The sequence below is a fragment of the Pelmatolapia mariae genome, linkage group LG18 (assembly GCF_036321145.2).
Source record: "Pelmatolapia mariae isolate MD_Pm_ZW linkage group LG18, Pm_UMD_F_2, whole genome shotgun sequence".
NCBI lineage: Eukaryota > Metazoa > Chordata > Actinopteri > Cichliformes > Cichlidae > Pelmatolapia > Pelmatolapia mariae.
This window is the reverse complement of record NC_086243.1, coordinates 34,055,119-34,082,702: the sequence shown is the minus strand read 5'-3', so window position 1 is coordinate 34,082,702 and position 27,584 is coordinate 34,055,119. Positions and strand designations below refer to the sequence as shown.

The following is a 27,584-nucleotide window of genomic DNA, read 5'->3' as shown; positions in this document are numbered from 1 at the left end:
GCCACCTATTGCTTTGACATGTTCTTGACAGCATTTGACTTCGTTTTTTGCATTAACACGTGGGCGGAGATATCTTTTTCAAAACTCCACATGTGGATGCTTTTTTTTCCCGAAAATGGAAAATCTCTGTTTACAAAAATACCTGTGTAGGTGTGGACGTAGCCTTATATAGCACATTTCTATTCAAGTACTTTATACAACATGCCTCATTCACCTATTCACGCAAGATTTTTGCTTACTATCTAGCATTCACACTTACTGGTGACTTAATCTGGTTAGTGGGTGACCTGCTCTACCTCCTGAGCCACAGCATCCCGTCTCATGTGATTTTTCATCTACCCTTACATTGACAACTAGTATAAGGAGTCACAAAAGCTGGTTATCAACTCTCTAAGTCAAACCCTGGTTTTCCCTGTGCATTCACATGAAAGGGTTGGCAGCATCTGACCAATCACAAACATGGAAAAGTGTCCTGATTTGACAAAGGAAGGTTAAACTATACTGTGGAAGAAATATGAAGAGTTTAAACAGATTGTGCAGACTGAAAGCAACACAGTTGCTGCACAAAAAGCACAGAGTGAGTGTGGATGAGAACAAAAGGATTGGAGAAAGCATTCGACCTTGTCCCTCGTAATATTCCATGGGGGGTGCTTCAGGAGTATGGGGTGTCTGTCCCGTTGCTATGGGACATTTGATCCATATAACTGCTGCAAGAGCTCGGTCCACATAACTGGCAAGAAGTCAGACTCGTTCCCAGTAGGTGCTTGGACTCCTCCAGGCCTCTTTCTGGTGTGTGTGTGTGTGTGTGTGTGTGATCTGGTTTTGGTGTGGACACAGGACTTTCTCTGGGATTCCCTCCTTCCTGGCTCCACCCTGGCCTAATCACATACCTGTTCCTGATGTCTTCATTGGGAACTCTTCTTCTTCTTCTTCTTCTTCTTTTTTGTACGTTTTGTAGCATTTAGAATTATTGTCTGAAGGTCAAGAAAAATGCCGACAGATTTATTTTCCCAAGTTGACCATTACAGCTTTTGCTATACTGGTCCACTTGTCATATTTTGTTCGACCTTTATTATTATTATTATTATTATTATTATTATTATTATTATTATTATTATTACTATTATTATTTATTTTATTTTATTGTCTTTTTCATTTTTAATTATTAAAAGCAGAACAGGCAGTTCGGGGGACAGGAAAGAGAAAGAAAGAGAGGATGGGAAGCAATGTTCCCTCTAATTTTTCATGTGTCTGAGCGAACACACAAACTCCCTGAGCGATCCCTTGGACCACTGTGAGCAACATCAGACGTGCGCACTGTGGTCACGCCAGCATCTAATCCATCCAAGTTTCATGGTTTATTAAAATAATCAAATTACAGCATTTACATTTATGTTAGAGTACTTTTAATTAACTGCTTTAGCCCGCTTACAATGAAAATGTAAAAGAATCTTGTTCATGACCTGTGAAGTATGTTAACACTATTGGAAGTAAAAATAACTTGAATTCCAATTTTAAAAACACAACTTTCTTTCTTTCTTTTTTTCATAAAGCTCTGACTTGTATTATGAGTCTGTGGTCTGGGAGAGAGTCCTGTAACTCTGTCTGCCAAATACAGGATACAATGACCAATGTTGGGCAATTAATTATATAGTTACTTCTTCAAAAAAGTAACTCAGTTTGGCAAACAACAAAGTTTTTTGCAGCTTTTTTTAATGCAGCCAATGCAATTAAAATTTCAAACTATTTACAGAACAATCAGCTGTTCTGCATCAGATTTGATGCCACACAAATTATTTGTGCCACTCCAAAAAATAATTTCTGTCCACTATGAGATAAAGGAGAACAACAGCCTGATACCTGCAGGCCTGACAACAGGAGATGTATCACTCCTGTAACACCTGTAACATTCAGCAGTCGCCTCATTGTTCTGACACACACAACAAAATTATTGACTACACTACACACTAACTACACAAGATTTGCGCTAAACGTCGCAAATCTCTCACATCTCAGAACACCGCCGTCACTCCTAAAACTTCCCCCCGTGTCTTAACAACTAGATGCCACATTGCCATATCATTTTTTGATTGGTCGACATGGTACTTTTTTCGACCAATAGGAAAGGTTGGGGGTTGGTTTTGTTTTTGCTCACATGTGGAGAGCGCTTTCGAGCGTTTTCCTTATAAAACGCCGTTTTTACCGTTTCTTCCCGCAGTAAATATAAACAACGACAGTATTCAGGATGAAAACCAAACATTACATATGTTTTTTTTTTTATCATAACTCTGGTTTTACGTGGCCTATCAACACAATTTAAAAACTGGTATAAAGTCCACACTTTTTTCCGTCAATTGTTCCGTCTGTCCTGCTCACATCTCCAATGGTTGTACACGTTGTCATTAACGTGGCTTCACTCCACATCAGCCACGCCGCTTTGCTCGCTAAAACACCGGTGTCGGCACATAAGGACGTTGTCATAGCCTGTCAACCACGTTGATGGGCTGCGTATATACGAATGTGAATCGCATCATTGGCTGGACTATGGGATAAGGTGGCATCGTTCTAAACACATACAGGAGCAGCCAGTGACTTACTGACTAACACTGCAAAACAGAATTGTTAACGTATTTATTTTAATTTCAATTCAGGTTAGATTTTTTTTGTGCGCAACACAGATTTTCTGTGCGCAGAGACCGTGCCAGCAGTGCGCAATTGCGCACGTGCGTAGCTTAGAGGGAACATTGATGGGAAGGGAGTTAACAGAAGGAGAGGGGAAGAAAAATAGGGGAGAAGAGAGAGAGAAAAGACACTGAAAATCTGCTTGATCACCCGCTGAGAGAAAAAAAAAAACAACCAAAGAAACAAAAAGAAGACAACATAGAAGGGAAACCACAGCAACAACCAACATAAGCATCAGTAACAGTAAATAATAAATACTGAATGTTACTGAGTATGGAAGGCCAGGAGTGACAAAATGAATTAATTAAATACACCATTAAATAATTAATTGAATGTGTCATTAATTAACTAAAACTGGAATTAATTAATTAGGCCTCTGGGGTTGATGGACTTGCTGTCGTGTCTAAATCACATGTTCAATTTAAGATGACACGGCCACAACATTTCAACTTGTGTCAAAAATGCGGACTTCAAACTATATACCAGTTTTTAAATTGTGTTGATAGGCCACTTAAAACCAGAGTTGTGATAAAAAAATACAATGTTTTTTTCTGAATAAAACAGTGGTATTTACAGCGGGAAGAAACGGTAAAAACACAGTTTTCTAAGGACAGCGCTAGCAAACACTCTCCACTTGCCAGCAAAAAAAAAAGAAAGAAAAAACACCCCTTCCCTTTTCTCTTGGCGTTAACGTGTACCATGTCAATCAATCAAAAAATTATATGGCAACATGGCATTTGGCTGTTTGGGAAGAGGGGGAAGTTTTGGGAGTGATGCTGGCGAGAGAGAGAAAGAGAGCGAGTTTTCATATGTGAGAGATTTGTGACATTTAGTGTGCTTGAAGTCTATAGTGTGTTGTCTTGTGTAGTTAGTGTGTAGTAAACAGCCCTGTAGTTCCGCTAAGGCCTCACAGGTTCCCTCCTCACAATTGGCACATAGCGGGGGGTGAGGTGAATCAGGTTATGATCTGACCTACCAAGTGGGGGGAGGGAGGAGGAGCTGTATGCATCCTTGACGTTAGCATACAGTAGGTCTAAAATTTTCTTTCCCCTGGTGGGACAGTCCACATATTGTCTGAATGTTGGTAGTGTGTTGTCCAGTGATACATGGTTGAAGTCACCCGAGATCACAATAAAGGCACTCGGGTGCTGAGTCTGTAGCTGTGGGGTTAGCAGAGGGAGGAACATAAACAGCCACCAAGATGACATGAGATAATTCCCTGGGTAAATAATACGGCCTGAAAGAAATCAAAGAAATCCTTTCTTTGCTTGTTATGTTAGCAGGGTTACACCACCGGTTGTTAACTAAAACAGCAAGCCCACCTCCTTTCCGCTTACCGCTAGCGATGCTGTCCCTGTCCGCCCGAACAGTGTGGAAGCCTTCCACGGAAGCATTCTTGTCTGGAATGCCCTGGTGCATCCATGATTCAGTGAAACACATCAGGCTACAATCTCGGTATTCCCTCTGACTCCGTACCAGTGCTGAGAGCTCGTCGATTTTATTTGATAACGATCGCACATTTCCCATTACGATAGACAGCAGACACGGTTTATACCTCCTCCTCACTTCGAGCCTCCGCTGTCTCACCGTCTCCTTCTTTCTTCTCTTCTGTCCTTGACCTCTGCATCCCCGATGTGTTTTTCTCCAAATTTCAGTTGGTACTTCTGCGGGTCTGGCCAGCGAGCCGGCCGGCATCAGGGCGATCAGCTGATCTCTGGAGTAAACAGTCCGTGAGTGTAGGAGATGTGCCGTGGTCCCGTTCCTTGATAAAAGTAATAGTTCCACAGCCACCAGAAGAACAAAAACTCTCTCAATCCACATGATTGAGTGAAAGATAATAAACGGATGAAAATAAAAGTAGGAAAAAAAGAAAACGTAAGAAAACAGAGCTAAACTAAGAGAAAAAGCAGGAGCGACTGTAACAGGCTGCACGCTGGTTGGTGCATGCGCACATGCCAATCCTGTCAGTGTTGAAAATAGAAGAGCCTGTGCAGACCAACATGTTTCACGTCTAAAATGCAGCAGGTGTGGTTTGAAGGACGGAACAAAACCACATCAGAAAGACATCAGAGACACATCACATCACTCGCTGGATTCACTGGATTATTTTTCTTTCACCATTATTTGGAACAAAGAAAAAAAAAACTTGACTGGTTTGTGTCATTGTGGTGCTGCATGGCCCACTTTCTCCTGAGATTCAGTTCACAGACAGATGTTCTGATAGTTTTCCTTAACAGGACTTCAGCCAGCATTATTACAAACACTGGCGTTCCACAAGGTTGTGTCCTCAGTCCCATTCGCTACACGCTGTTCACCCACAACTGTGTCACCTCCAACAAAAATAACATCATTTTGAAGTTCGCGGACAACGCTGCAGTGATTGGTTGCATCACTGGAGGGGATGAAGCGGCTTACAGGAGAGAGGTAGCCGGTCTGGTGTCATAGTGTGAGGACAACAACCTCACCCTCAACACTGACAAGACAAACGAGATGATAGTGGAGACGAGGAAGAAAGGGAGGCCTCACCAGCCGCTATTTATCCGGGACCTTGAAGTGGAGAACGTGAACAGCTTTAGGTACCTGGCCGTCCACATCAGGACACTGAACACCACACAGCTGGTCAAGAAAGTATTTCCTACCGTTGGACCTTAGATTCTGAAAAATATCAATACTAGTTTATTATCCGGTCAAGTGGGTTTAAACATGCAGTCATACATCCCTTACTTAAGAAACCTGGCCTAGATAGTTCTGTTATGTCAGATTTTAGACCTATCTCTAAGCTTCCCTTCCTAAGTAAGATCCTGGAGAAGATTGTACATACGCAGCTGATGGACTACCTGATTGATTCACATTTGCCTGAGGTCTTTCAGTCTGGTTTTAAGCCCTTTCACAGTACGGAGACAGCTCTTGTCAAAGTAATGAATGGCATTCTTTTTGCGACTGATTGTGGTAAATATGCTGTGCTTGTCTTATTGGACATGACAGCTGCATTTGACACAGTCGATCACGATCTCCTGATTTCCCGCTTAAACCACTGGGTGGGAATTTCAAATTTGGCACTGTCATGGATAAAGTCATACCTTTCTGACAGGAGTTTTTGTGTTAAGCTGGGGTTGGCCGAATCTTCTGTTGACTATTGCAATTCCCTTTTAATTGGGGATGGGTTCGGCACCCTGTCAAGCTTGCAATTAGTGCAAAATGCGGTAGCACGTTTTTTAACTGGTAGAAGGAAATTTGACTGCATCACTCCGGTTCTGGCTTCATTACATTGGCTTCCTATTGTTTTTAGGATTCATTTTAAAGTCCTTTTATTGGTTTTTAAATCTTTAAACGGTCTGGCCCCTGTTTATTTATCCCATTTGTTGAAGCCTCATGTTCCTACTCGCTCGCTCCATTCAGCTGATCAATTGCTGATGTCAGTCCCTAAGTCACGGCGGAAACTCAGAGGAGATCGAGCTTTCTCAATTGCAGCTCCAATGCTTTGGAACAACCTTCCCCTTCATATTAGACAAGCGTCTTCAGTGCAGTTCTTTAAGTCCAGATTGAAAACCTATTTTTATTCCCTGGCTTTTAACTCGGCAGGAAACTGACTCAGCACTTTGGTCTGCCTGGTGCATTTTTAAAGTGCTATAGAAATAAACAATGATGATGATGATGATGAAGGCTCAGCAGCGGCTGTATTTCCTGAGGAGGCTGAGGAAATTTGTATGTCGGCCAAGATCCTTAGCAGCTTCTACAGCTGCACTGTGGAGAGCACACTGACCAGCTGCATCACCGCATGGTACAGCAGCATTACTGCTGTGGACCACAAACGCCTGCAGAGAGTGATAACAACTGCGGAGAAGGTCATCAGGACTCTGCCGCCTTCTCTGCAGAGCATCTACCATCGCAGAGTCCAGAGGAGAGCTGCCTCCATCCTTAGAGACCCCACACACCCCCAACACGGACTGTTCACACTTCTGCCCTCGAGACGAAGGTTCAGAAGTTTGAAATCCAGAACATCCCGACTCAACAACTCCTTCTTCCCCACTGCCTTCAGACTCTTGAACAGCTGACCTATTTTTGAACAGTAATAAAACATTTTTGCACATCAGGTCATCCTGCATATTAAACTATAGCTCTTTTGCACACATCTCTGTTTCACACTACAATTTTCTGTCTCCTTTATTTATTTGTACTATTTGTATTTTATCTGTTCGATTTCTATTGTATATATTAATCGGCATCTGTGGGTGGACAGCAAAGAAAGAATTTCATTGCACAGAGAAATGCCTCTTTTTCTTTGGACACATGACAATAAACACTTTGAATCTTGAATCTTTAGAATTTGCTGGTAAAATTCAAAATTGATTGTGTGATTAATGATGGTGAGCCAGATGGACCAAACCATGATACTATCAGCAGCATGTTTCATTGTAGTGGTGGTATCATTGATGGGATAAATGGATGGTGCTTATATAGTGATTTTCTATTTTCATGTGGACTAAAGTAGTGGACTGACCAACAGACTGACATTAACATCAGAGCCGTGCTGCTAGTGTGGCTAAAAGAAAAGAGAAGAAGAGACAGTCATGTTGATATGAACATTAGAGAAACACATCATGGAGCTGAAATATGATCCTGCTTCCTCATTTGGACTCATTCACCTCAGCTGACACATTCAACAGCAGACAGGTTTTTGTAGCAGTCTGTCTCACTGTGGGAGGATACTACATCTTTGGCTCTGGAACTAAACTGTATGTAACAGGTAAGAACAAACATTTATTTTCCTTCAGTTGTTTTATTGTAGAAGTTGAAAATGTGTTTAAAGTCAGTTTCTGCTGCTTCAGGCTTTACATGTTAGTTTTTCATCATTAGTAGAGAATTCATCTGCAGCCATTGTTACATAAGAAAAGCTCAATAATCTCTGAAAACATGTTTAAATCTCACTGAACAACTAAAGTTATTCTTTATTTCTGCAAATATTAGTGATGTTACAAATATTTAGGATTTGATCATCTCAGTAATTCTGCACCATCTGCTGGTTTTTCAACACAAGATCATATTTGATGATAAAAATCAACATAGTAATACCTTATATATAAACTCTCCTGAATAGAAAATGTAGATATGTTTTTAGTAGAAAATATACATTTTCTTGATTGTCATTTTTTTGGGAGAATTAAACTTCATATAAATTGACACAGATTCTGATTGGAGACTATTACAGATGTGTGCAAAATGTGATAAAACATTAAGGATAAAATATGACATAGATTCAGTTATGTTTGATGTGTGAATCTAAATTGAAAATGAGGAGACAAACTTGAAAAATGTTGCCAGGAAATGCTTCTTTGTAAAATATGTACAAAAGAGAATTTTTTTCAACTTTACATTTTTTATCACACATGATGAAAAATTAATTCCTATTATTGCTGAAAGGTTTTTAATTCATATTAAAATTTCAACTGAACTACATTTAAATGTTTAGGATATTTCATTCACCTATCAAAAAATAGGTATAATTAAACAAAATAACAGATGTACCAATTGTTGCAATAAAATATATAAGAATTCTAAATCTGAAAAGTAAAGTATGGTATCAGTCAAGTCAAGTGGCTTTATTGTCATTTCAAACATGTGCAGTGGTACAGTACACAGTGAAGCGAGGTAACGTTCCTTCAAGTCCATTGTGCTAAAACACCTAACAAACAATCAAAACAAGACTAAAGAAAGTGCACAAACAGTGCAAAAAACCCCCCGAAAAAGATCGATGCAGACACAACAGTGCGGTAGAAAAACGCAGCAATCAATTAAAAAATGTATGAAACACCTGTAAATAAACTCTGAAAAAAAATGTAAATTTCGTTGTTTAAAGTGAATCAAGTTGAATTATGTGGAGTTATGTTTAGTGTAGTATAAAGAAAAGATTTATGTATTTTTTGAAACAAAAGCATCTCTGTTAGAATTTGTGTTTAAGGTGGAAAATATATGTTAAATTGCATAAAAACAAAACTATTTAAAAAAAAATAAATAAAAGGGAAAGAAATTTGAAATACATTTTATTTCACCATCTAAAGACATATTTGGTCTTCCAGATGTGAGCCATGATGACATGAGGTGATGACTGTGTTTGATATGAAGCTGAATCCAGTGTATGTAGTGAACTTTGTGCTGTATTGATGAGTAGTTTAGTGATCAGAGTCCATGTAGTTTCCAGGATCAGACTGAATGCAGTGCAGTGCTGGAAGCTGCTGCTGACTGTGTGAATGTGTGTCTGTGCTGCTTGTTGCTTCAACAATATTTCAGCGCCACATAGACTCCACGTAGATGGGGACAGCTCCCTGCTGTGTGTGCCCCCATTCATGTTTCCATCTTTGGTCCAGCTGACTTGTAATACACAGAAGAAAGATGATCCGGAGGAGCTGCCCACAGACGTTGGAAAGGAGCTGGAGCTGATCCATGAAGAAGAGAGCAGCACATATACATGCAAATGCTACATCAAGGATGTTAGCAACAACACAGTGGAGGCCCAAACACAACCAGGTAATGAAGGCTTGGTGACTGTGTTCAGCAGTGATTCAGCTTCATGTGGAGATGCTGTCAAAGAGAGCAGAGGAGCAGAGGACTGACATTTCTCACTGCAGCTCCAAACATTTGACTCCTTTTCTGTTTCAGAGCTTCCAGCTCCAGCAGCCTCCTGTCCTCCAGAGAGAGAGCCAGCAGACCTGCCAGCTCTGCAGCCAGCTGACTGTAAGATCACCTGCTGCCTCTCTGCATGGACAGCTCCAATGTCCAATGAGGGAACAAGTTTAGGGACTTAAAGTGTCACTAATTGATCAAATCTTCATCCAACAAGCTCTGATAAAGCCACTGTACACTAGCTGCTCAGCACCAAACAGCAGACAGACCATAATATGTCAGAGATCAGTTTGTTAGCTGCTTGTGGAGTTCTTCTGCCCCCAAGTGGACACAAACACTACATCAATTCATCCACTTGAAGAAGAAGCTGTGACTGTTTCTATTTGGACTTTTTCTCCTTGATCTGAGAGGAATAACCCGACTGTCTGTCTGTCTCTTTGTGTCTGTCTGTCCTTCAGTGTCCTTCCAGTCTCAGTGCAGGGTGAAGCTGCTCTGCCTGCTGTACACAGTGCTGATAGTGAAGAGTCTGGTGTACTGCTGTGGACTCTCTCTGCTGATGATCCTCACAAACAAGGGAGCGTCCACCAACTGCACACATGCTGACTGACTGTTTTCTGCTCGCCTTTTCTCACCATCAAATCTCATCAATTCATCTCATTCATCACTTTGATCAGTATCACAAATGTTAGTTATGATGTGTTGTGCTTATTTTGGCTTTTTATTCAATAGTTAGAAGATCATCTGAAGTAAATACATCTTTACATGTATTGTTACTCTGAGTTAGAATTCTTTTTGTACTTATTGTGACTTTTATTGTAGTAACAAAAATCATCAGGTATATTTTTATCACAAGTTTTCTGTTTGATTTTATTTTGGTTGATTTTCAAATGTCAAACAGTGTAGTTGTGTTTGTAAGTGTGAATAATAAAGATTTAAAGATGAAGAATTTGATTCTAGTTTCATTGTGTGATAAACAACAACCCGTGTGAGTGAAGCACAAACTGACTGTATCCAAACTTGCTCTCCTGCAGCAGACGGGCTGTGTGGGTTTCTGCTCTGCAGCCTCCACACCGTTAGCTGTGGCTTTTCACTTTAATAACACAATGACAGTTACAAGCATGAACTCTGCTTAAAGAATGATTCCAGGAAGGATCTGTGTTCTTCACCTGTGAGAGAAACAGCTCAAATCCTCAACTCAGAGCTGACAAATGAACTTTAATGGAATCAAAGGAGAGACCATGAAGCCCCTGCAGTCTGCTCAGCTCCCATTTTATTAGCTGAGCTGAGTTTTTCATTCTGGATATCACACACGTAAGAACAGATCAAGTCTGAACAGCAAATGTTGGAGAATCATTTTGAAGTGTTGCTAAATGTCATTATTATTCCAAAAACTACTGAATGATTCAGAAAATCGTTTCCAAAAAGCAGAAATATCCAAACAAAGTAGAAACAAGGCAACATGAGTCATTCAGATGCAGATAACATATTCTCCTTATTTTGAAGAACACAGTCATGAAATCTTTCTGTGTGTCATTCATTGAGTTGAAGTGTCTAATAGAAGAGGAAAAGCAGAAATAATCAATGATAGCTGAGACATTGAGAACATGGCTGTATGCCTGCTATCATAACAGGAAACAAAGCACACAAACAGCAAACACACAATAATGTGGTCGCAGCTTGTTGTGTGTTGTTAGGTGTCATTTTTGACTTTGACATTTAATGAAGTCACAAAAATGTGTGCGACTCATTAAAGGAGTCTGTACGTGTCAGTCAGTGCTCTGTATTCATGTGTTCACCTCATTAAACTCACTGAGACACTTTTCTCCTCCAAACTTACAGCACAGCTTCATATTTCACTGACTGATTCTTTGATTACATCCATTAAGGCTCACACAGTGAAATTAGTGCAAACTTACAAATGTGTTGGAACAATTTTGGCCTCCAAACTGAACTTTGAGACAAACAGTGAAGCTGTGAGCAAAAAGAGGCTCCAGTGTGTGTCATGGTGGAGGAAACTGTTGTATTCCCACATTCAAAACATGCTGATCTTATTGGATTTTTCCCTCAAAGTCTTTTTCCTCCTTTTTCTCTTCATCCAAATGTTCTAGCAGGCTGACTGTGAGTCCCTGTTTAACCTGTACAGCAGAAAGTAACAGCAGTCAGCGGCCTCCACTTGACTTCATGACTTCAACCCCTCGCACAGTCAGTTTCACTTTCTTCCTTCTGTCTTTTAGTCCTAAAATGTAGAACAACACCAGATCAAAATATTTGTGTCCTTCACTCACATCTTCAAATGATACCTTCTATATCAGAGATGATACAAAGGCAACATTTGTCTTATTTCTCTTTCATGAATCAAAAAGTACTTTTGTACTGTTGTGTAAATGTGTATGTAAAGGTGGATGACTGCCTACTGCAAATGAAATCTAACCATGGGTACAAATAAATGAAGCTGAAGCTGACGTAAAACACAGCCCTGTTTTTATTACTGTTTATAGATATTATCATTGATGATCATCATTTTGAATGATTCTTAAAAAGGGTTTAATGAATCCTTCAGTCTGAAACCAACTTGGAACAAAACACATTAGAAGATGTGGGAAAGAACCACAGTGTGTGAACGAGGCATCTTCAACATATGTTCATACAAGGCAGCTCAGTTTTCCATAAGTTGTATGGGTGTGAATCTATCATTATTATTATACCTTTATTAGTCCCACAAGGGGAAATTTCATGTTAAGGCTGCCGACCTATTGCACGCAATGGCGGCGCCATCGTACCCTTCTGACCATACATACATTACACAAACATCACATGGGGAAGACAGGTCAGAGAGGTATAACAATGGAAAATGCACCACATGAGGAAAGATAAGGAGAAAAAAATATCTCCCTCCAGACTGAGCTCCAACAGGGAGATCAGTTTGAGAACAGAAAAAAAAACACCTCTGCACATAGCACATGAAGAAACTCTTAATACACCAAAGAAACACATGAAACACATTTATTATTGTGCGATCTATTGTACAATATAAAGCGCCTTGAGGCGACTTTTGTTGTGATTTGGCGCTATATAAATAAAATTGAATTGAATTGAATTGAATGACAAGCAACAGGGGTGGGTAAAGGGTGAGAGACAGCCAGTGTAGACAGTACATCCGGGCCTGCAGCCTATGTGCTGGTCTCCTTGATCCACCGTCAGCATCGGAAGGGAATAAGCGTCGAAGGCGTTTGGAGGGGGAGGGGGGATGAGTGTACACCTGCATGTGTATATATGTCTGTGTGTGTGTGTGTGTCTGTGTGCGTGTGTCTGTGTGTCTGTGTCCAGAGTTCAGCTGAGACAGTGTCCTTCGCCCTGCCAGGCTAAGTAAACAGTCTTCCAGCCAACCCAGTTGGCCTTGCGTAGAATGTGAAGAACAGTCCCAACACAGTCGTTATCAGGGTGTTTTGTTCAGCTCCAGCCTTGAGACCGCAGCTGGCGCCGAAGGGGTCTCCGCATGAAATGATGATGGTTTTTTCTTTAGTGCGAACAACTCAAATGAATTTCAAAGCTGTTCTAACAGTCCGACACTGGTCTCTCAATCTCCCGTTGGAGAGCCGTGAGCTTTCTATGATGTTATCAAACTTACGCTCCGTGATGTTGTCATTCTTGTGCTCAAAGAGCAGGTTCTGAGAACTCACGACCGCAGTGAGCTGCTCCAAGATGTAATCCAGTTTGCGCTCAGATGTCTTGTTCTGAGTATTCAAGGCAGTCGTAAGCTTCTCCAAGATCTTATCCGTGCTGCACTCAATGAGCCCATTTTGAGAAACTGTACAATATAATATTTATATTGTACGAACGTGATAATTATGTATATTGTAATAACGTGATATTATATTGTTCAAACGTGAAAGGTATATTGTACTAACATGATAGTATATTGTACAAACGTTATAACGTGATATAGCTCTATTTTTCTTTTGCCTGGGTGGCAGCTCTACGCTTCCGTATCCAAAGCGTTTTTCAATGTGGCCTCACAAAATTATCACGACTACAACAACCATGAAGAGTTGGATGGACATTGCTGCTCAATCATAGCTGCCTGGTCAATGTTTTTCATTAGTAATTTAGCAGTTGATGGTGTGTGTGTGTCTGTGTGAATAAAAGACAGAGAGGGAGAGCGAGAGACAGATTTTGTATGATAAGCTTCATGTTATGGACGCACAGTTTGAGCACTCAGGTCGCATCAGACCGTGTAGTGTGAGACCTGCATCGTGACCTATGAACTTCTACCCCCTGCGATTTAATTGAACAGTTTGAGCTGGAGCGGAATAACGTGACTGAAAAAAATCGCACAGCTTTTGCCCAGCTTAATGCAGACTGTTTAAACTAAACAAGCTGCTGTTTCACATAATAAACCCTGTCAGCCGCAGTATTGCCTTCTGTTTTAACAGTTAAAGCAGTAGAGACGAGCTGTTTGCATGTGCGTGGAACTCTAGCGTCATTAACCATGCTAGCTGTTAGCTTATAGCTCACGCTAGCTAACCAGCGAGCAGTTAAAAAGACAGCTGAAGCTGCACAAAACACCCACAAACTTATCTCACTACAACGTAGCGCCGAAAATATGACTCACAGCTCGAGCTCTACACAGCGTCTGTAACATAAGACTTTTACATCCAGCTAACCACAGCTAAAAAGATATTTAGAGAAAACTTACCGTTTCCTCAGGTTACATGAGCTGAGTTGCTACACGCTGAAAAGTTGGTTTGTTTTGGCTCTCACTGAAGACACCGCCACTGAAGACATAGCTGTTCTTTTGTGCTGCTTTTAACGAAACATTCTTTGTATGTATTTTCAACACGTTCTCACTCCCAACTCGTCAAATGTGTGACGCATGGTCAGGCTCCCTCTGCTTCACTTATCAACGCGAAGGGTACCCCCCTGGCGTTGAGAATTGACGTGCAGGGTCCTCCTATTGAATACTATACTGATCCCTAATCGTTGTTTATTGACGACAAGAGATTTCCGCGGAAGAGCCTGTTGTTCGTACATTTATACATTTCCAAAATCACATTGTAGTGACGTGTACTGAACACAATATATTATATAATATAAACAACTACCTGAGAAACAGCAGATACAGCAGATAAATTAATTATAGGCCATTACTTTTGTATCGTTTATTGCATTTATGGAGGGAGAGGTGTATGCTGGGTAATGGCACAGCTAGCGACCGGGTGACTTTATTCACCCGCTTCGGCTGTTATCAGTCCATACAATGGGCGTTATTAGCAGAAATCAGTCCCATAGATGTGGGCCATCCACCTGCTAGATTGTTCAGAAGGTTGTTCTCATCCATCCAGATGGAGGATCACATACAGGAGCGTGGGAAGACTCCAGAATCCACTCTGGCTGGAATCCGGTGGATACAGCAGTGTTACAGGTAAGACCATTTAAACGGACAGCATTTATAGAATGACTATTAAAATTCAGCGAGTGTCAATAATGTTAATGTGGTTATGTTAGTAATACACCGAGTGCTAATATAACAGCTGTAAGATGCATTTGTAGATATTATTACGTGTTTTACCGTCTTTATGGTGCTAGCTTAAAGTTACGGTGTAAACGTTAGCTTATATTGTAGTAAAGCTGTTACTGTTTAAACGATGTTAGCACAGAAATATTAGCTTCTGTCATGACTGATGAAGTTACTAGTTAATAAAGTTTCCAGTAAAGTGATTAATCGCAGCCACAGATTGACAGTAAATATCCCGATTAGCTTCAATGCATCTGTAATAAATATGTGCAAGTTTCAGTGCTTCGTTTAAACTGTATGATACTTATACTGACCCAGGGTCAGTGTAAAATACAATCCTAGCTGTGTGAACAAAGTCTGGCTCCTTTAATCCTGCATGACAAACCTCAGGATGCAGGTTATTATTACTCTTTCCTGCTGGCACACCTGTCACACCTGAGAGTCAGCTAGAAACTTACAGTGACGTGGACATCATGCAAAGACTGCCAGACTCTGTAATACTGCAAATGATCAGTGACTCAGGTTAACACTAAACTTTAAACAGTCCCTCTGTGTCTCTGTGTGTGCTGAACATCTGGAATCAGATTGAGTCAGGCTGCTTTTACACACATGTCTACACTCCTCTCTCTTTTTTTTTTTTTTCCTTGTTTTGTTCCCCATTTTAGCATTTTGAACCCCATTTTTCTGTTTTTTTTTTTGTTTGTTTTTTTTTTTCCACACACAACAACTTTTCCCACACATCCATTCTCTGCAGTCTTACCCACCACACATTTACTCAGTTCTTACCATACAGTCACACATTGAGTTTTGCCCTGGCCGCCCGGTGGAGCGCTTGCCGCAGTCGCCTCTCGAGCCACTAATCCGGCTCCGCTGACTGCCCCTGGAATCTAGATTCTCTATTACTGCACGAGGCGTCCCCCGTGAGGTTCCTTGCCTTCTACGGACCAAGGAACGAACACCGCCACCCCCAGTCTCCTTTGAAGAAGTTAGGATCTTTTAGAAGACGCTAGAGATGTCACTCCGTGATTCTACACGAAGACTCTCCGTGATTCTACACGAAGACTCCCTCGGAGCTCTTGCCCTGGAAGGTCGTATCACTTTTACCTTCTTGAGCTCTCCGAAGGCTGCAACACACTCACCTCCTCGGCCATACACAAAACTCTCGTGACTTGTTACAAGTTAGCTATCACTCACCCATCTGCAGGAGTCCCCTCAAAGTTGATGGTCTCGGTGGTGACTGAAACACACGGCTCCGTGACTCCTCCATTTCCTTTGCTTCAACAGCTGGTAGGACAAAGGTACCTTTTCCTCAGGGGTGATCAGCCCATCCACGGAACCGTTGTTCAGCGACCACACGGACCACCCTGCTCGCAGCGCCATTCTGTTGTGGAAGTTTTTCCACTTAAATAAAGCCTGCAGACAAGCGGTGAGCGGTAGCTAACATTCTTTAATCCAGACACACAAAGACAGACAACCAAGCTTGATGGAGAGCCTGCATGACGCGGGGCAGGTCAGCAGAGTCTCACTGAGAGTAGTGTGTCTCTCAGTTAAATACTTTCTCCATGAACAAAAGGCAGTACACAGCTGTTTCACACCTTCCCAGAGTCCTTGCAGAGACAAAAGACTCTTCCTGTGAAGTGGTCTGCCTCCCCCAACTTCCTAACTAGACCCCCACCATTTGTCTTACAGTATGGGTGTCAGACATGTTAAAATCCAGTGGCACCAAGGCATTACAATAAAATAATGTGATTAATACATAAGTGAAAGAAATTCCTATACACGTGGATCAGTGGATACACTTGTCTCCCCTTTAAAGGAGATAGAGAGACGATCCGAGTCATCCCTAAATGTTAGTGCTTTCAAATACACAAACATTTTTAAAGGACAAAAACGAACATCCAACTTTGACTGTAATACAATTAAATTTTTGCATGTGTGTTTTCAAACTCTCAGATGGGCAGGATATCAGTCTTGGACTGTCTAACCTGCCGGAGCAGCACTGAATGACCACCACACATGAGCATGTTCCTGCAACATTCAGCAGCTTTGCTTTTGGTAAGTAGAGTTACCTAACTACAGTAACTATAAACACATGATATCCATTTCTAACAGCCTGGTTACTTCCTGTCAGTTTTTTTAGAAACCATGTGGTCACCTGACCTAACACTGTTTCTTCTTCTTCCCCTTAATGTTGAAGGGTCAAAGGTCAACCAGCTGGAGAGGAAACTACACCAGTGTACTGGGATGTTTCGCCAACACGTGCCAGATGCTGTTCCTTCATGGTGACATTACCAGAGACAGCCCCGCCCACCTCAGGACCTCGCCATTGATCATGATGATTATAATCGGAACTAAGACTGTACAAATCCACGACCAGAATGTTTAGATGCTTTCTAATTATTAATGAATATTGAGAGCCTCTTTCTGTGTTTTGTCTGTTTTGGGGGGGGGGTTTACCTCATTTGTTACTAACAAAGTTCACCAAACTCACACAGTTTACATTCTGTATGTTTCCATCTTTACCAGCCACACTCTGCCTGCATTTAGAAAACAAACCTTAGAAATCGTCATTTTTCTCTTTTGTAATTTTGTAATTCAGTGAATATACTGCACTGTTTCCTTTTATTGCGTCACACATTGCTTTACGTTTTTCAGTGTCCAGTTATTTTTTACTGCTGTTTGAATTCTCTGTATGTTTGACCCTGTAGACTGTTTGATGGACTGCTTGTCTTCCTGTTTGTAACCGCCGCCTGTTTTTGACTAAAGATTTGGATTTCTGACTTTAACACAGCCTCTGCGTGTCCTCCCTGTGTGTCCTCTTCCTCGGTGAATGTGTTGCATGTGTCACAGATTCATTTTATTAACAGCTTTCCCAGAGTGAGTTGCATCAACATTCATTCACTGCACATTTCAGAAGGATTCAGATTAATACAGTGATCTTATAGTCAGAATTATCCTGACAGACTGCCACTGTAAATTATCTTTCATCAGGTCAATTTTAAAGCTCAGTATTTCAAAGCAGGAGTTATGAAGAATCATATTGGCATTAGGACTGTAACAATATGTACTAACAAAGTCAAAGTTTTCGAATTATGTTAGAATATTGGAAGACAATAAACTTTTAGTGTTTTCTGCATATTAATTATACTGAAATAGAGATGGTGACCGTAACTGTACAGAAGTATACTAAACAACTGACAATCTAACAAACAGTATTGGCCTGAGCCGTCATGCACAGTGAGTCTGATCCTGTGCTGTGAGAGTCTGATAAGCGTGTTTCTGGTCAGTTTGGAAGAAATAATATCACAATGTTGATCTTTTTTTCAATATTCCTTCTCTTTTACAACATAAACTGTGATCAAAGCTACTTATGTTCACAGCATGTAATAATAGTGACGGTCCAGTGCATTGTGGTCTGTTGAGCTAGGGTTAGGGTTAGCATTTCTGACATATGTAATCAATCTCTTGCTGGATATAACAAACACCTAGGAATTCATATTATAATTTGATTTTCATGAAATATTCATATTCAGTATCAGTCATTTTATATTATAACCATGTATCCACCCAGGCTCATGGTGGGGCAGGGCTCTGTCCTGGGATGCTTGAGTGAAAGGTAATGTATACCCTGACCAGGTATCCAGTCTGTCAGAGTTGTTTTCAATATTTGGTTCTAAAATATGAGTGAAAACAAAAATCCAACTAGGATTCTTGCACATGATGGATGAAGTCTGTCTTTGACTGTATTGTCCAGCTGATCCATCAAACCCCCAGCAGGTGAACCTTATCATGACATAACACAGTAACAATGTAAAAAATTAAACAGCAACAGTCTAAATGTAAAGTGCATTCTAAACTCCTCTTCAATAAATTATATGGATGTGCAGAGTCATTCAGGACTGTAAAACGTGAACTACAGAACCCAGAGTCTTCATCATTAAATCTCTGGTTGCTTCTTTTTTCTATCCTATATCAGATACTTTAAAGGTTTTAGTAAAGTTGCATTCTCATGGTGAGGCAAAGTGCTTTATGTGTGTGTGTGTGCGTGTCATGAACGGCTGTAAAAGGCCTTTAATTAAAGAACAAAGCGGGGTTTGAGTTTGAGTTACGGCAGACTGTCGCTACTTCTAAACGGAACGCAGCCTTCCTACGGCGGACAGCTAATAACAGGAATCGGACGCGCGGTCCACCCTAGTCCACAGCAACCTCCATAGCAACAGCCTAGCATGACTTTAAAAACATATTCTGTCTTCATAACTATCAAAAACGTGAAATGATTTGTAAAGCGTGAAAGTGTTACAGCTGCAGAGAGCTATGGCGGTATCTTTGGAAGCTGTTTGCATAGCTAATAATATACGATGTAACCATGGAGACAGTCAGTCACGTGAGCTAGCGGTGCACGTTTACTACAGTGATTAAGGTGATTGTGTGCACAGCGTCCACACGCTGCAGAGGGTAAAGACATTACTTCAATATTGTTTTATATTTATATATATTTGCCTTGTGTTGACCATCACCTCAGGTTCACCATTACAGTTTCAGCATACAGATATACACTGTCTAAATATGAACACATTTAAAAAAATTCATGTCTCAGAAATAACCACAGCTGTTCATGTTTGTCATAATTTTATTTGTAAGAAAATTGTGAACTTCATATTGTGTATCAAATAAAAGAACATTTGACAAGTCTGAGTCATTGCTTTGCCCTATGAGAGCTGGAATAAATATATATCCTGACAATTACAGTTGAAACAGTAGAGACAGGTAGAAATGGGATCAGATTAATCTTTGCTTAGTCAGACACGTCCTGTGTTGGCCTTAACCCAAATTTCCCTCGGGGTCAACCTTCAGGATCAATAAAGTTTTATTGAATTGAATTGAATCATACTAAATAACAAACAATAGCACGATTTTGCATCCATTTCCAAATTGTAGTCAAGCAGCCCAGTCTCATAAATAGGTAACAGAAATGTCTCTAATGTAGATGTGTACAGTCTAGTGTAAGCATTAAAAGACCATAAAGGAAACACTAACATTTATGTGAAACTAATTGTAATAAAAAAAATGAACAGGTGCTTTACAGATTTAAAAGAAAGAATCTGAAAACAACACTTTTTTGGTCTAAGTGGTCAAAGTAGAAAACAGAACTGATGTTCAAGAACAAACCGTAGCTGCACTAATATTACACATCTCGATTGCTGTGGTGAACAGACATGTTGCTTTTAAAACCACATGCAGTGTGTGACCATGACTGTCCACTGAGACCATGAACGCCACTTCGCTGAACTCTTCTTCTTCGTCTTCTTCTTGCCATCAAAATGGAAGCAGAAGGAGCACGAGCTGCTTTAAACTACTGAAAGGAAAAAGAACATATGAGCTGAAACCATTAAGATAGAAACAATCGTTCAATGCAGTGTCTCACGTAGCTTAGCCTGTTACAACTTTTGATACAAGCTCAGTACAGTTAACACACAGTGTTGGGGAACACCAGTGTGGGAACTAGTGGCTTTAGGTTTGTAGTCATTTAACTTTCATCCATTCATTCATTTAATTCAGGAGGAAGAAATGTTAGGTTGGTGCAGGCTGGTTACATGCATTTGGTCCCATGCTGTCTTTAACCAAATGACTTGGTTCACTTTATGGCTGGGCTGTATGTGGGGTTATATCATGTTATTTGGGCAGGAGTACCTGTCCTCTATTAGGCTTAGAAAGTTTCTCCATAAGCAGAGCTTCTAACTCTTATAGCTTTTAGCACATCTGTAGCTGTGCAGGCTGTCAGGTTTTTGGTGGCTCTTTTTACCCCACACTGATTGTGAGTGTGTAAATAGCCCCACTAGTTCTTTTGGGTTGCAGTTAACTTGGGAGAAAGGGGTGGGTCTGCCAGGACTAGATGAATAAAAATGATCTGGGATACATAAATTTCATAATGCATGCATATATCTCTATCAATTAAACCTGGCCTGAGGGCTGCCATTTTTACATTCAGTTATTTCTGTTAGAAACGTTGGATCTAAATAATGAATGTGTTACAGTCAAACTGACACTGGTCAGTGTAAATGGCTCATTGGGACACAGAAACCTTTAAATTAAATACCATCACCTGATATCGAGTGTCAAACAATATCAAAGCTGTAAAAGCTGTTTACAGTCAGAATTTATAAAACTATGATTGTAAATAAATTCAAACAAGGGAGCTTTTCTCTTTGTGCTGAATATCAACACTGTGACTTCTTAGACTGTAAGCTTCACATCAGCACAGTTGTAGAAGCCGTCACTCCAAATGTCTTTTGATAACAAGAAGAAAATACCTTGTCAGTAGACGGCCTGAAGTTCTTCTCCAAACATCTTCTGCCATCGGCTTTGTCTGCTGGTTTGAAGACAATAGACCACAAAAAGACGATTTAGTCACTCTTCTGCATCATGCAGCTCGAACGGTTGTGCAACGATGTTGAATAGCCGTCGTTATCCCTCTGCTGTGTCAGTAGGATTGTACTGTACAGCATCTCATTGATATGTGAGGAATGCTTATGTAACACGATAACAGACGTCTGGACTTACATCATTAAAATATAACGGGCAGGAGATATTTAGATATTTTTATATTTATATTACATTTTATAGCTAACAGATATTACTAAATAGATACAATTTACTAAATGGTTGATGTACATGAAAAATATGTCCATAATCACAAACGACCATGAGAGCCAGTAGAATTAATTCAACTAGACACTCAAAAGACGTCCTTAAATGCTCTTTAAGTGGCAGAACAAATGAACAAACAGTTAATCGCTTACTTGAGATGAAATCTGCTCAGCTACTTTGAAAACAGCTTCTGACTGGTTCCTCCTTTAACAGGATGACTGCTCAGGTGTAAGGCCATCATGCAGTCCAGCAACCTTTATGGTTCTGCTTTGATTCACCAGGAACTATTAGGGAAACCTTTCAGCGCCTCCTGTGAAAGACACAGGGATAAACACACCAACATTTATTAACATGTTCCACAGTCTTCCAGTTTGATGTTCTCATCCTGTGGACAACAACGTACAGAGATGCAGGTTTATGTTAACTTTTGTAAGGTTTCTTTACTGAACATATCCAGCTGCAGCTCCACTGTGATCCTGAACTGGATAAGCACTTGAGAAAATGTGTCAATAAATGGACAAACATCAGCTTAATATATTCATCCAAACAGACGGGACCAATAATGCTTCACTGAGTTAGAGACTTTAACAGTCTCTTCTATGTAAGAATGTCTCGTGCTGATGGACCTGCAAACTTGACAACAAAGGTTTTTCAGACTACATGTAGCTGTCCTCTATGTCAGCTAACACATTTACATTCATGTCACACTTATTTCTGCTTTCACATTTTTATCATTATTACTTACATTTTGATTGGATACCTTGAGTTTGTAAATGATGAGATTACATAATTGGAATACAATTCAATATAATTCATGTATCCAATTCAAGGTCGCGGGAGGATGAAGCCTATCCCAGCTGATACAGGACAAAGACAGGCTGCCAGTTATCGCAGGGGTAAGACAATAGGTGTAACAGAAAATCCACTTAAATGTTTGATATTTCTAATAATAATCATAATTATGACTATTATTTGAAATATTATTTAAAGGTTTCTTTATAAATACATTTCAATTTTTTTATAACCCCTAGAATATAAACCTGAGCTGTTTCAGATTCTGACCTCTGACCTCAGTGACCAGGCTGTGTCCTCACTGCAGCTCCCTCTTGGAAGTACGTCTGCTTCTTGTCTTCCCCCAGTGATAATATCACCCTTAATATCACGTACTGTACCTGAGGAACAAAAAAGGACAAACACTTGCCTTCATTTAAGAAGTACATTCATACAGAGATAATCTATGGAAACACACTAGTTCACCCTTTGGGAGGAATCAGTTCCTGTGAAACATTTCTGTAAATCAACATCGTGGAGAATGAAATGAGTTCTTCAGGTGACTCAGCAGTCCCACACTGACAAATGAAACTTCTGTGGAAGAAGAATCTGGATTTTTTTGATTTCCAATCAGGTTAAACTATTAAGGATGAAGTAGGAGTCCTCATCTTTGCTCTTCTGAAATCTTTGTTAAACAACAACTAAGATAAATTAGTAACAAAAATACAGCTGAGTAGAGGCTTTACAAATCACCAGCAGCCATAACGCTAAATTTTAATCTTCAAATGTTTCTGAGCCGTCTTCAACCAGCTTTTAACACAGAAAAGTCCCACAGTCAATGCAGCCTGACTCAATCCTAGATGTTCAGCACACACAGAGACACAGAGGGACTGTTTAAAGTTTAGTGTTAACCTGAGTCACTGATCATTTGCAGTATTACAGAGTCTGGCAGTCTTTGCATGATGTCCACGTCACTGTAAGTTTCTAGCTGACTCTCAGGTGTGACAGGTGTGCCAGCAGGAAAGAGTAATAAGAACCTGCATCCTGAGGTTTGTCATGCAGGATTAAAGGAGCCAGGCTTTGTTCACACAGCTAGGATTGTATTTTACACTGACCCTGGGTCAGTATAAGTATCATACAGTTTAAACGAAGCACTGAAACTTGCGCATATTTATTACAGATGCATTGAAGCTAATCGGGATATTTACTGTCAATCTGTGGCTGCGATTAATCACTTTACTGGAAACTTTATTAACTAGTAACTTCATCAGTCATGACAGAAGCTAATATTTCTGTCCTAACATCGTTTAAACAGTAACAGCTTTACTACAATATAAGCTAACGTTTACACCGTAACTTTAAGCTAGCACCATAAAGACGGTAAAACACGTAATAATATCTACAAATGCATCTTAAAGCTGTTATATTAGCACTCGCTGTATTACTAACATAACCACATTAACATTATTGACACTCGCTGACTTTTAATAGTCATTCTATAAATGCTGTCCGTTTAAATGGTCTTACCTGTAACACTGCTGTATCCACCGGATTCCAGCCAGAGTGGATTCTGGAGTCTTCCCACGCTCCTGTCAGTGATCCTCCATCTGGATGGATGATAACAACCTTCTGAACAATCTAGCAGGTGGATGGCCCACATCTATGGGACTGATTTCTGCTAATAACGCCCATTGTATGGACTGATAACAGCCGAAGCGGGTGAATAAAGTCACCCGGTCGCTAGCTGTGCCATTACCCAGCATACACCTCTCCCTCCATAAATGCAATAAACGATACAAAAGTAATGGCCTATAATTAATTTATCTGCTGTTTCTCAGGTAGTTGTTTACATTATATAATATATTGTGCTCAGTACACGTCACTACAATGTGATTTTGGAAATATATAAATATACGAACAACAGGCTCTTCCGCGGAAATCTCTTGTCGTCAATAAGCAACGATTAGGGATCAGTATAGTATTCAATAGGAGGACCCTGCACGTCAATTCTCGACGCCAGGGGGGTACCCTTCGCGTCGATAAGTGAAGCAGAGGGAGCCTGACCATGCGTCACACATTTGACGAGTTGGGTGTGAGAACGTGTTGGTATTTTGGTCTCCACTCTGCCTTCCTTCATAGATTGCAGACAGTCCAAAATGCTGCAGCACGCATTCTAACCAAAACTAGGAAGTTTGCCCACATCACTCCCGTCCTAGCTGATTTGCACTGGCTGCCTGTGAAATACCGTATCCAATTTAAAATTCTGCTGATTACTTTTAAAATTACTAATAACACAGCACCGAGCTATCTTAAGGAACTGCTTAACTCATATGTTCCAGCTAGGGCTCTAAGATCATCTTCACAGTTACTGTTGGTGCAGCCTAGATCTCGGCTGAAGTCTAGAGGTGACCGAGCGTTTGTCCTGGCTGCACCAGAGTTGTGGAACTCAGGTGCAGCCAGGATTGGCATCCGGGCGTCTGATTCTATTCAATCTTTTAAATCACGGCTTAAAACGTATTTGTTTAATCTTGCCTTTTCTACCGGTTAATGCTGGCCTTGTTTGCATAGATTTATTCTATTAATTTTCCTATTATGCTTTTACTTGTGCTGTGTATGTCATATCGCCATTGTGTATTGGTGGCATTTTCCTGTGAATATAATTTTACATTTTTATGACCCTGATTATACTTGTGTTATTTCCTTGTTTTATGTTAAGCACTTTGGCATACCGTTGGTTTTTAAATGTGCTCTATAAATAAAGATTGTTGTTGTTGTTGTTGTTGTATGTTGTATGTCATCCTCTTCAGCTCTAGCGTAGACTCTGCCATGTTTTCATGTTTCTTCTTTCCGTGTGTCCGCTAAGGCTTGGGCCGCTCTGCCTGCCACAGTTTCAAACTGGTCATGTGACTGCATGGCCACATCTCATTGGTAAAAAAGTAACTGGAAACTCCACTGGCGGCATGTTATCTAATGTGTTAAACTATTTTTTTTTTTTTTTTTAAAAGTAACGAGTCGAATTTTGCAAATGTAGCGGAGTTAAAGTACTGTTTCTTCTTCACAAATGTACTCAAGTAAAAGTAAAAAGTATCGTGCAAAAAAGGTACTTTAAAAGTACATGTTTTTTTCAAAAACTTACTCAAGTAAATGTAACGGAGTAAATGTAACGGAGTAAATGTAACTCGTTACTACCCACCTCTGCTACTTACCTTTTTTATTTCTTTTATGTTTTTGTATGGAGGGTAGGACAGTCTCTAAACACTGTTTCACATTTCAGAATAACCTTCATGAAAATTAAACATTAAACATCAAAAAGAAATTCAAATACAGACGTCAGTTAAAGCAAAATTATCTTTCTATTGTTAATGGTAGCTAGCTTGACTCTGCTTGACACTGAGCCATTAGAATCTACAGTGTCTGTCAATTTTGTGTCTGCGTCATGTTAACAAAGGCTGAAGATGGGCAAGCTGAGAGGCTGTGAGCTTTTCTGGCTGTTTGTACATTGTGAATAAACCTCAGCAACCTTTCCTACCTACCAAACTACCAAAGAGTTGTTGGCTAAACCTGCTTCCTGGAATAGGGCCCGGGGCTCTATACTATGAGACTTGTTCAGCACACCCAGGATGTCTTTCAGTTATCTGCATTCATGACCCCCACACTGTCGTTTAGGATAAACAGCCATACAATCACCTTCAATAACCAATCAATCACCAATCAATCATAAATTGCAAGGCAGGAAATACATATGAATGAATCACAATCTTCATCATCCAATCAAATCTCTGTAACTGGGATTTATGCTGTTTCCTGAAGTTTCCTGCATAATTGAATAATCAGGTCTGTAATTTCATGACACAAATCAGTGATTCTGATTTGAAACACACTTTAACTGAAATACAGCAAATGTAAAGTGTCTGCTGATTTTTTTTTTTTTGTTCTCTTAATATTGTAGTATTGGGTAGTTTTAATCTTCTGATCCATTAGTCCGCTGCTGGTTACCAGTCAAGGAACTGATGTACTTTGTTATTATAGTTTGTTAAAGATTTCTCTACCTGCTCTGGTTTGAGCTTCAGTGTTTATTCAGGTAACATCGCTTTGACTTGCTGTCAAAGTGTTTTCAGTAACAACCTTCAGTTTAATATTGTTGTTACGGCCCTAGCATATGGAACGCCATAATGAATTACTTAAATACACCATTAAATAATTAATTAAATGTGGCAATAATTAATTAAAATTGGAATTAATTTATTAAATAAATAGTTATGACACATGTAATTAATTAATTATTGACACATTTAATTAATTATTTATGTATTTCACATTTTAATTAATTATTGACATATTTAATTAATTAATTATTGACACATTTAATTAATTATTTATGTATTTCACATTTTAATTAATTATTGACACATTTAATTAATTATTTATGTATTTCACATTTTAATTAATTATTGACACATTTAATTAATTATTTAATGATATATTTATTTATTTCATTTTGGCAGTCCTGGCGCCTGGCTCTCACCATGAATTAATTTTATCTGTCAGCCTCACCCATCAAACTCAGGGGGCGGGGTTAACGCTGCCCATGCAGCTTCTCTAACATTTGATTGGTTGCCGTGCAAAGTAAGTCAAAACAGGTCGATCCTAGCTAATCGATTGCTTCTGTAGACTTGAGGCAGCCAGGTATCCCAGAATGCATTTCAAATCACAGGCAGCAATGGTGGTGGTGTAGTTTTAAAATACCCCGTTTTTCTGTCACCAGCTACACTTTTAAGTGTGTTTCAGCCGCGAATGTTGCGCCGTAATCTTCACATGTCTGGTCAGGTTGTCAACATAGAACATGTTTGCAAAAGTGCTCAGATGTTTTCAGAGATTTCACTGCTCTGCTAACAGTCAGCATGCAGAGTGCACCGAGGGGGTTACGTTAACCGGTTTGTTTACATATTCCACTCTCCGTGTTCCACATGTTGCATTCGCAGATTCTCATTTTCACCGAACGATCGTCTCTTTCCGCCTGGTCTTGTGTGTCTGTGCTTCTGTAACATAAAGAACGAGCTGACATGTTTCTCACGACACCAGCGATCAGCTCAACAGACCGTCAGTTTACCTGCATGCATCCTCCTCCTCACCTGTCAGCTGTTTAACACCTGCTGCTGATTCAAGAAACACGCCCACGTTACCTGGTGATAGTCACAGTTTAACTGGGCAGCCGGTGCTCGATATAACGCAATGTCAGCGCATTTTTCTGCATAAGATAAGTAAATATAGTGTTTTTCCCGAGCGCAGAGCTGCTGGAGCTTGTTTCCTTACAGAGCACTTTATAGGCGAAGCCACTTTATCAGCG

The 27,584-nt window shown here is 40.1% G+C and overlaps 1 protein-coding gene and 2 long non-coding RNA genes across 3 annotated transcripts in view; 2 read left to right on the top strand and 1 right to left on the bottom strand.

Annotated features, from left to right (window-relative positions):
* Nucleotides 1-27,584, top strand: part of LOC134617650 (uncharacterized) — a 39,292-nt gene that overhangs the window by 2,332 nt on the left and 9,376 nt on the right. Inside the window, exon 3 of the mRNA XM_063462972.1 lies at nucleotides 7,388-7,429. Coding sequence (XP_063319042.1) covers nucleotides 7,388-7,429 — 42 coding nt within the window. The remainder of the gene's footprint in view (nucleotides 1-7,387; nucleotides 7,430-27,584) is intronic.
* On the top strand, nucleotides 16,599-17,061 carry LOC134617652 (uncharacterized). The gene is made up of 3 exons (XR_010091560.1): nucleotides 16,599-16,667; nucleotides 16,772-16,873; nucleotides 17,016-17,061. It is a non-coding gene; the product is annotated as an uncharacterized LOC134617652 (long non-coding RNA).
* On the bottom strand, nucleotides 21,694-24,052 carry LOC135932233 (uncharacterized). Its single transcript, XR_010573351.1, has 3 exons — nucleotides 23,765-24,052; nucleotides 22,529-22,638; nucleotides 21,694-21,776 (listed from the first exon to the last, which is right to left on the bottom strand). It is a non-coding gene; the product is annotated as an uncharacterized LOC135932233 (long non-coding RNA).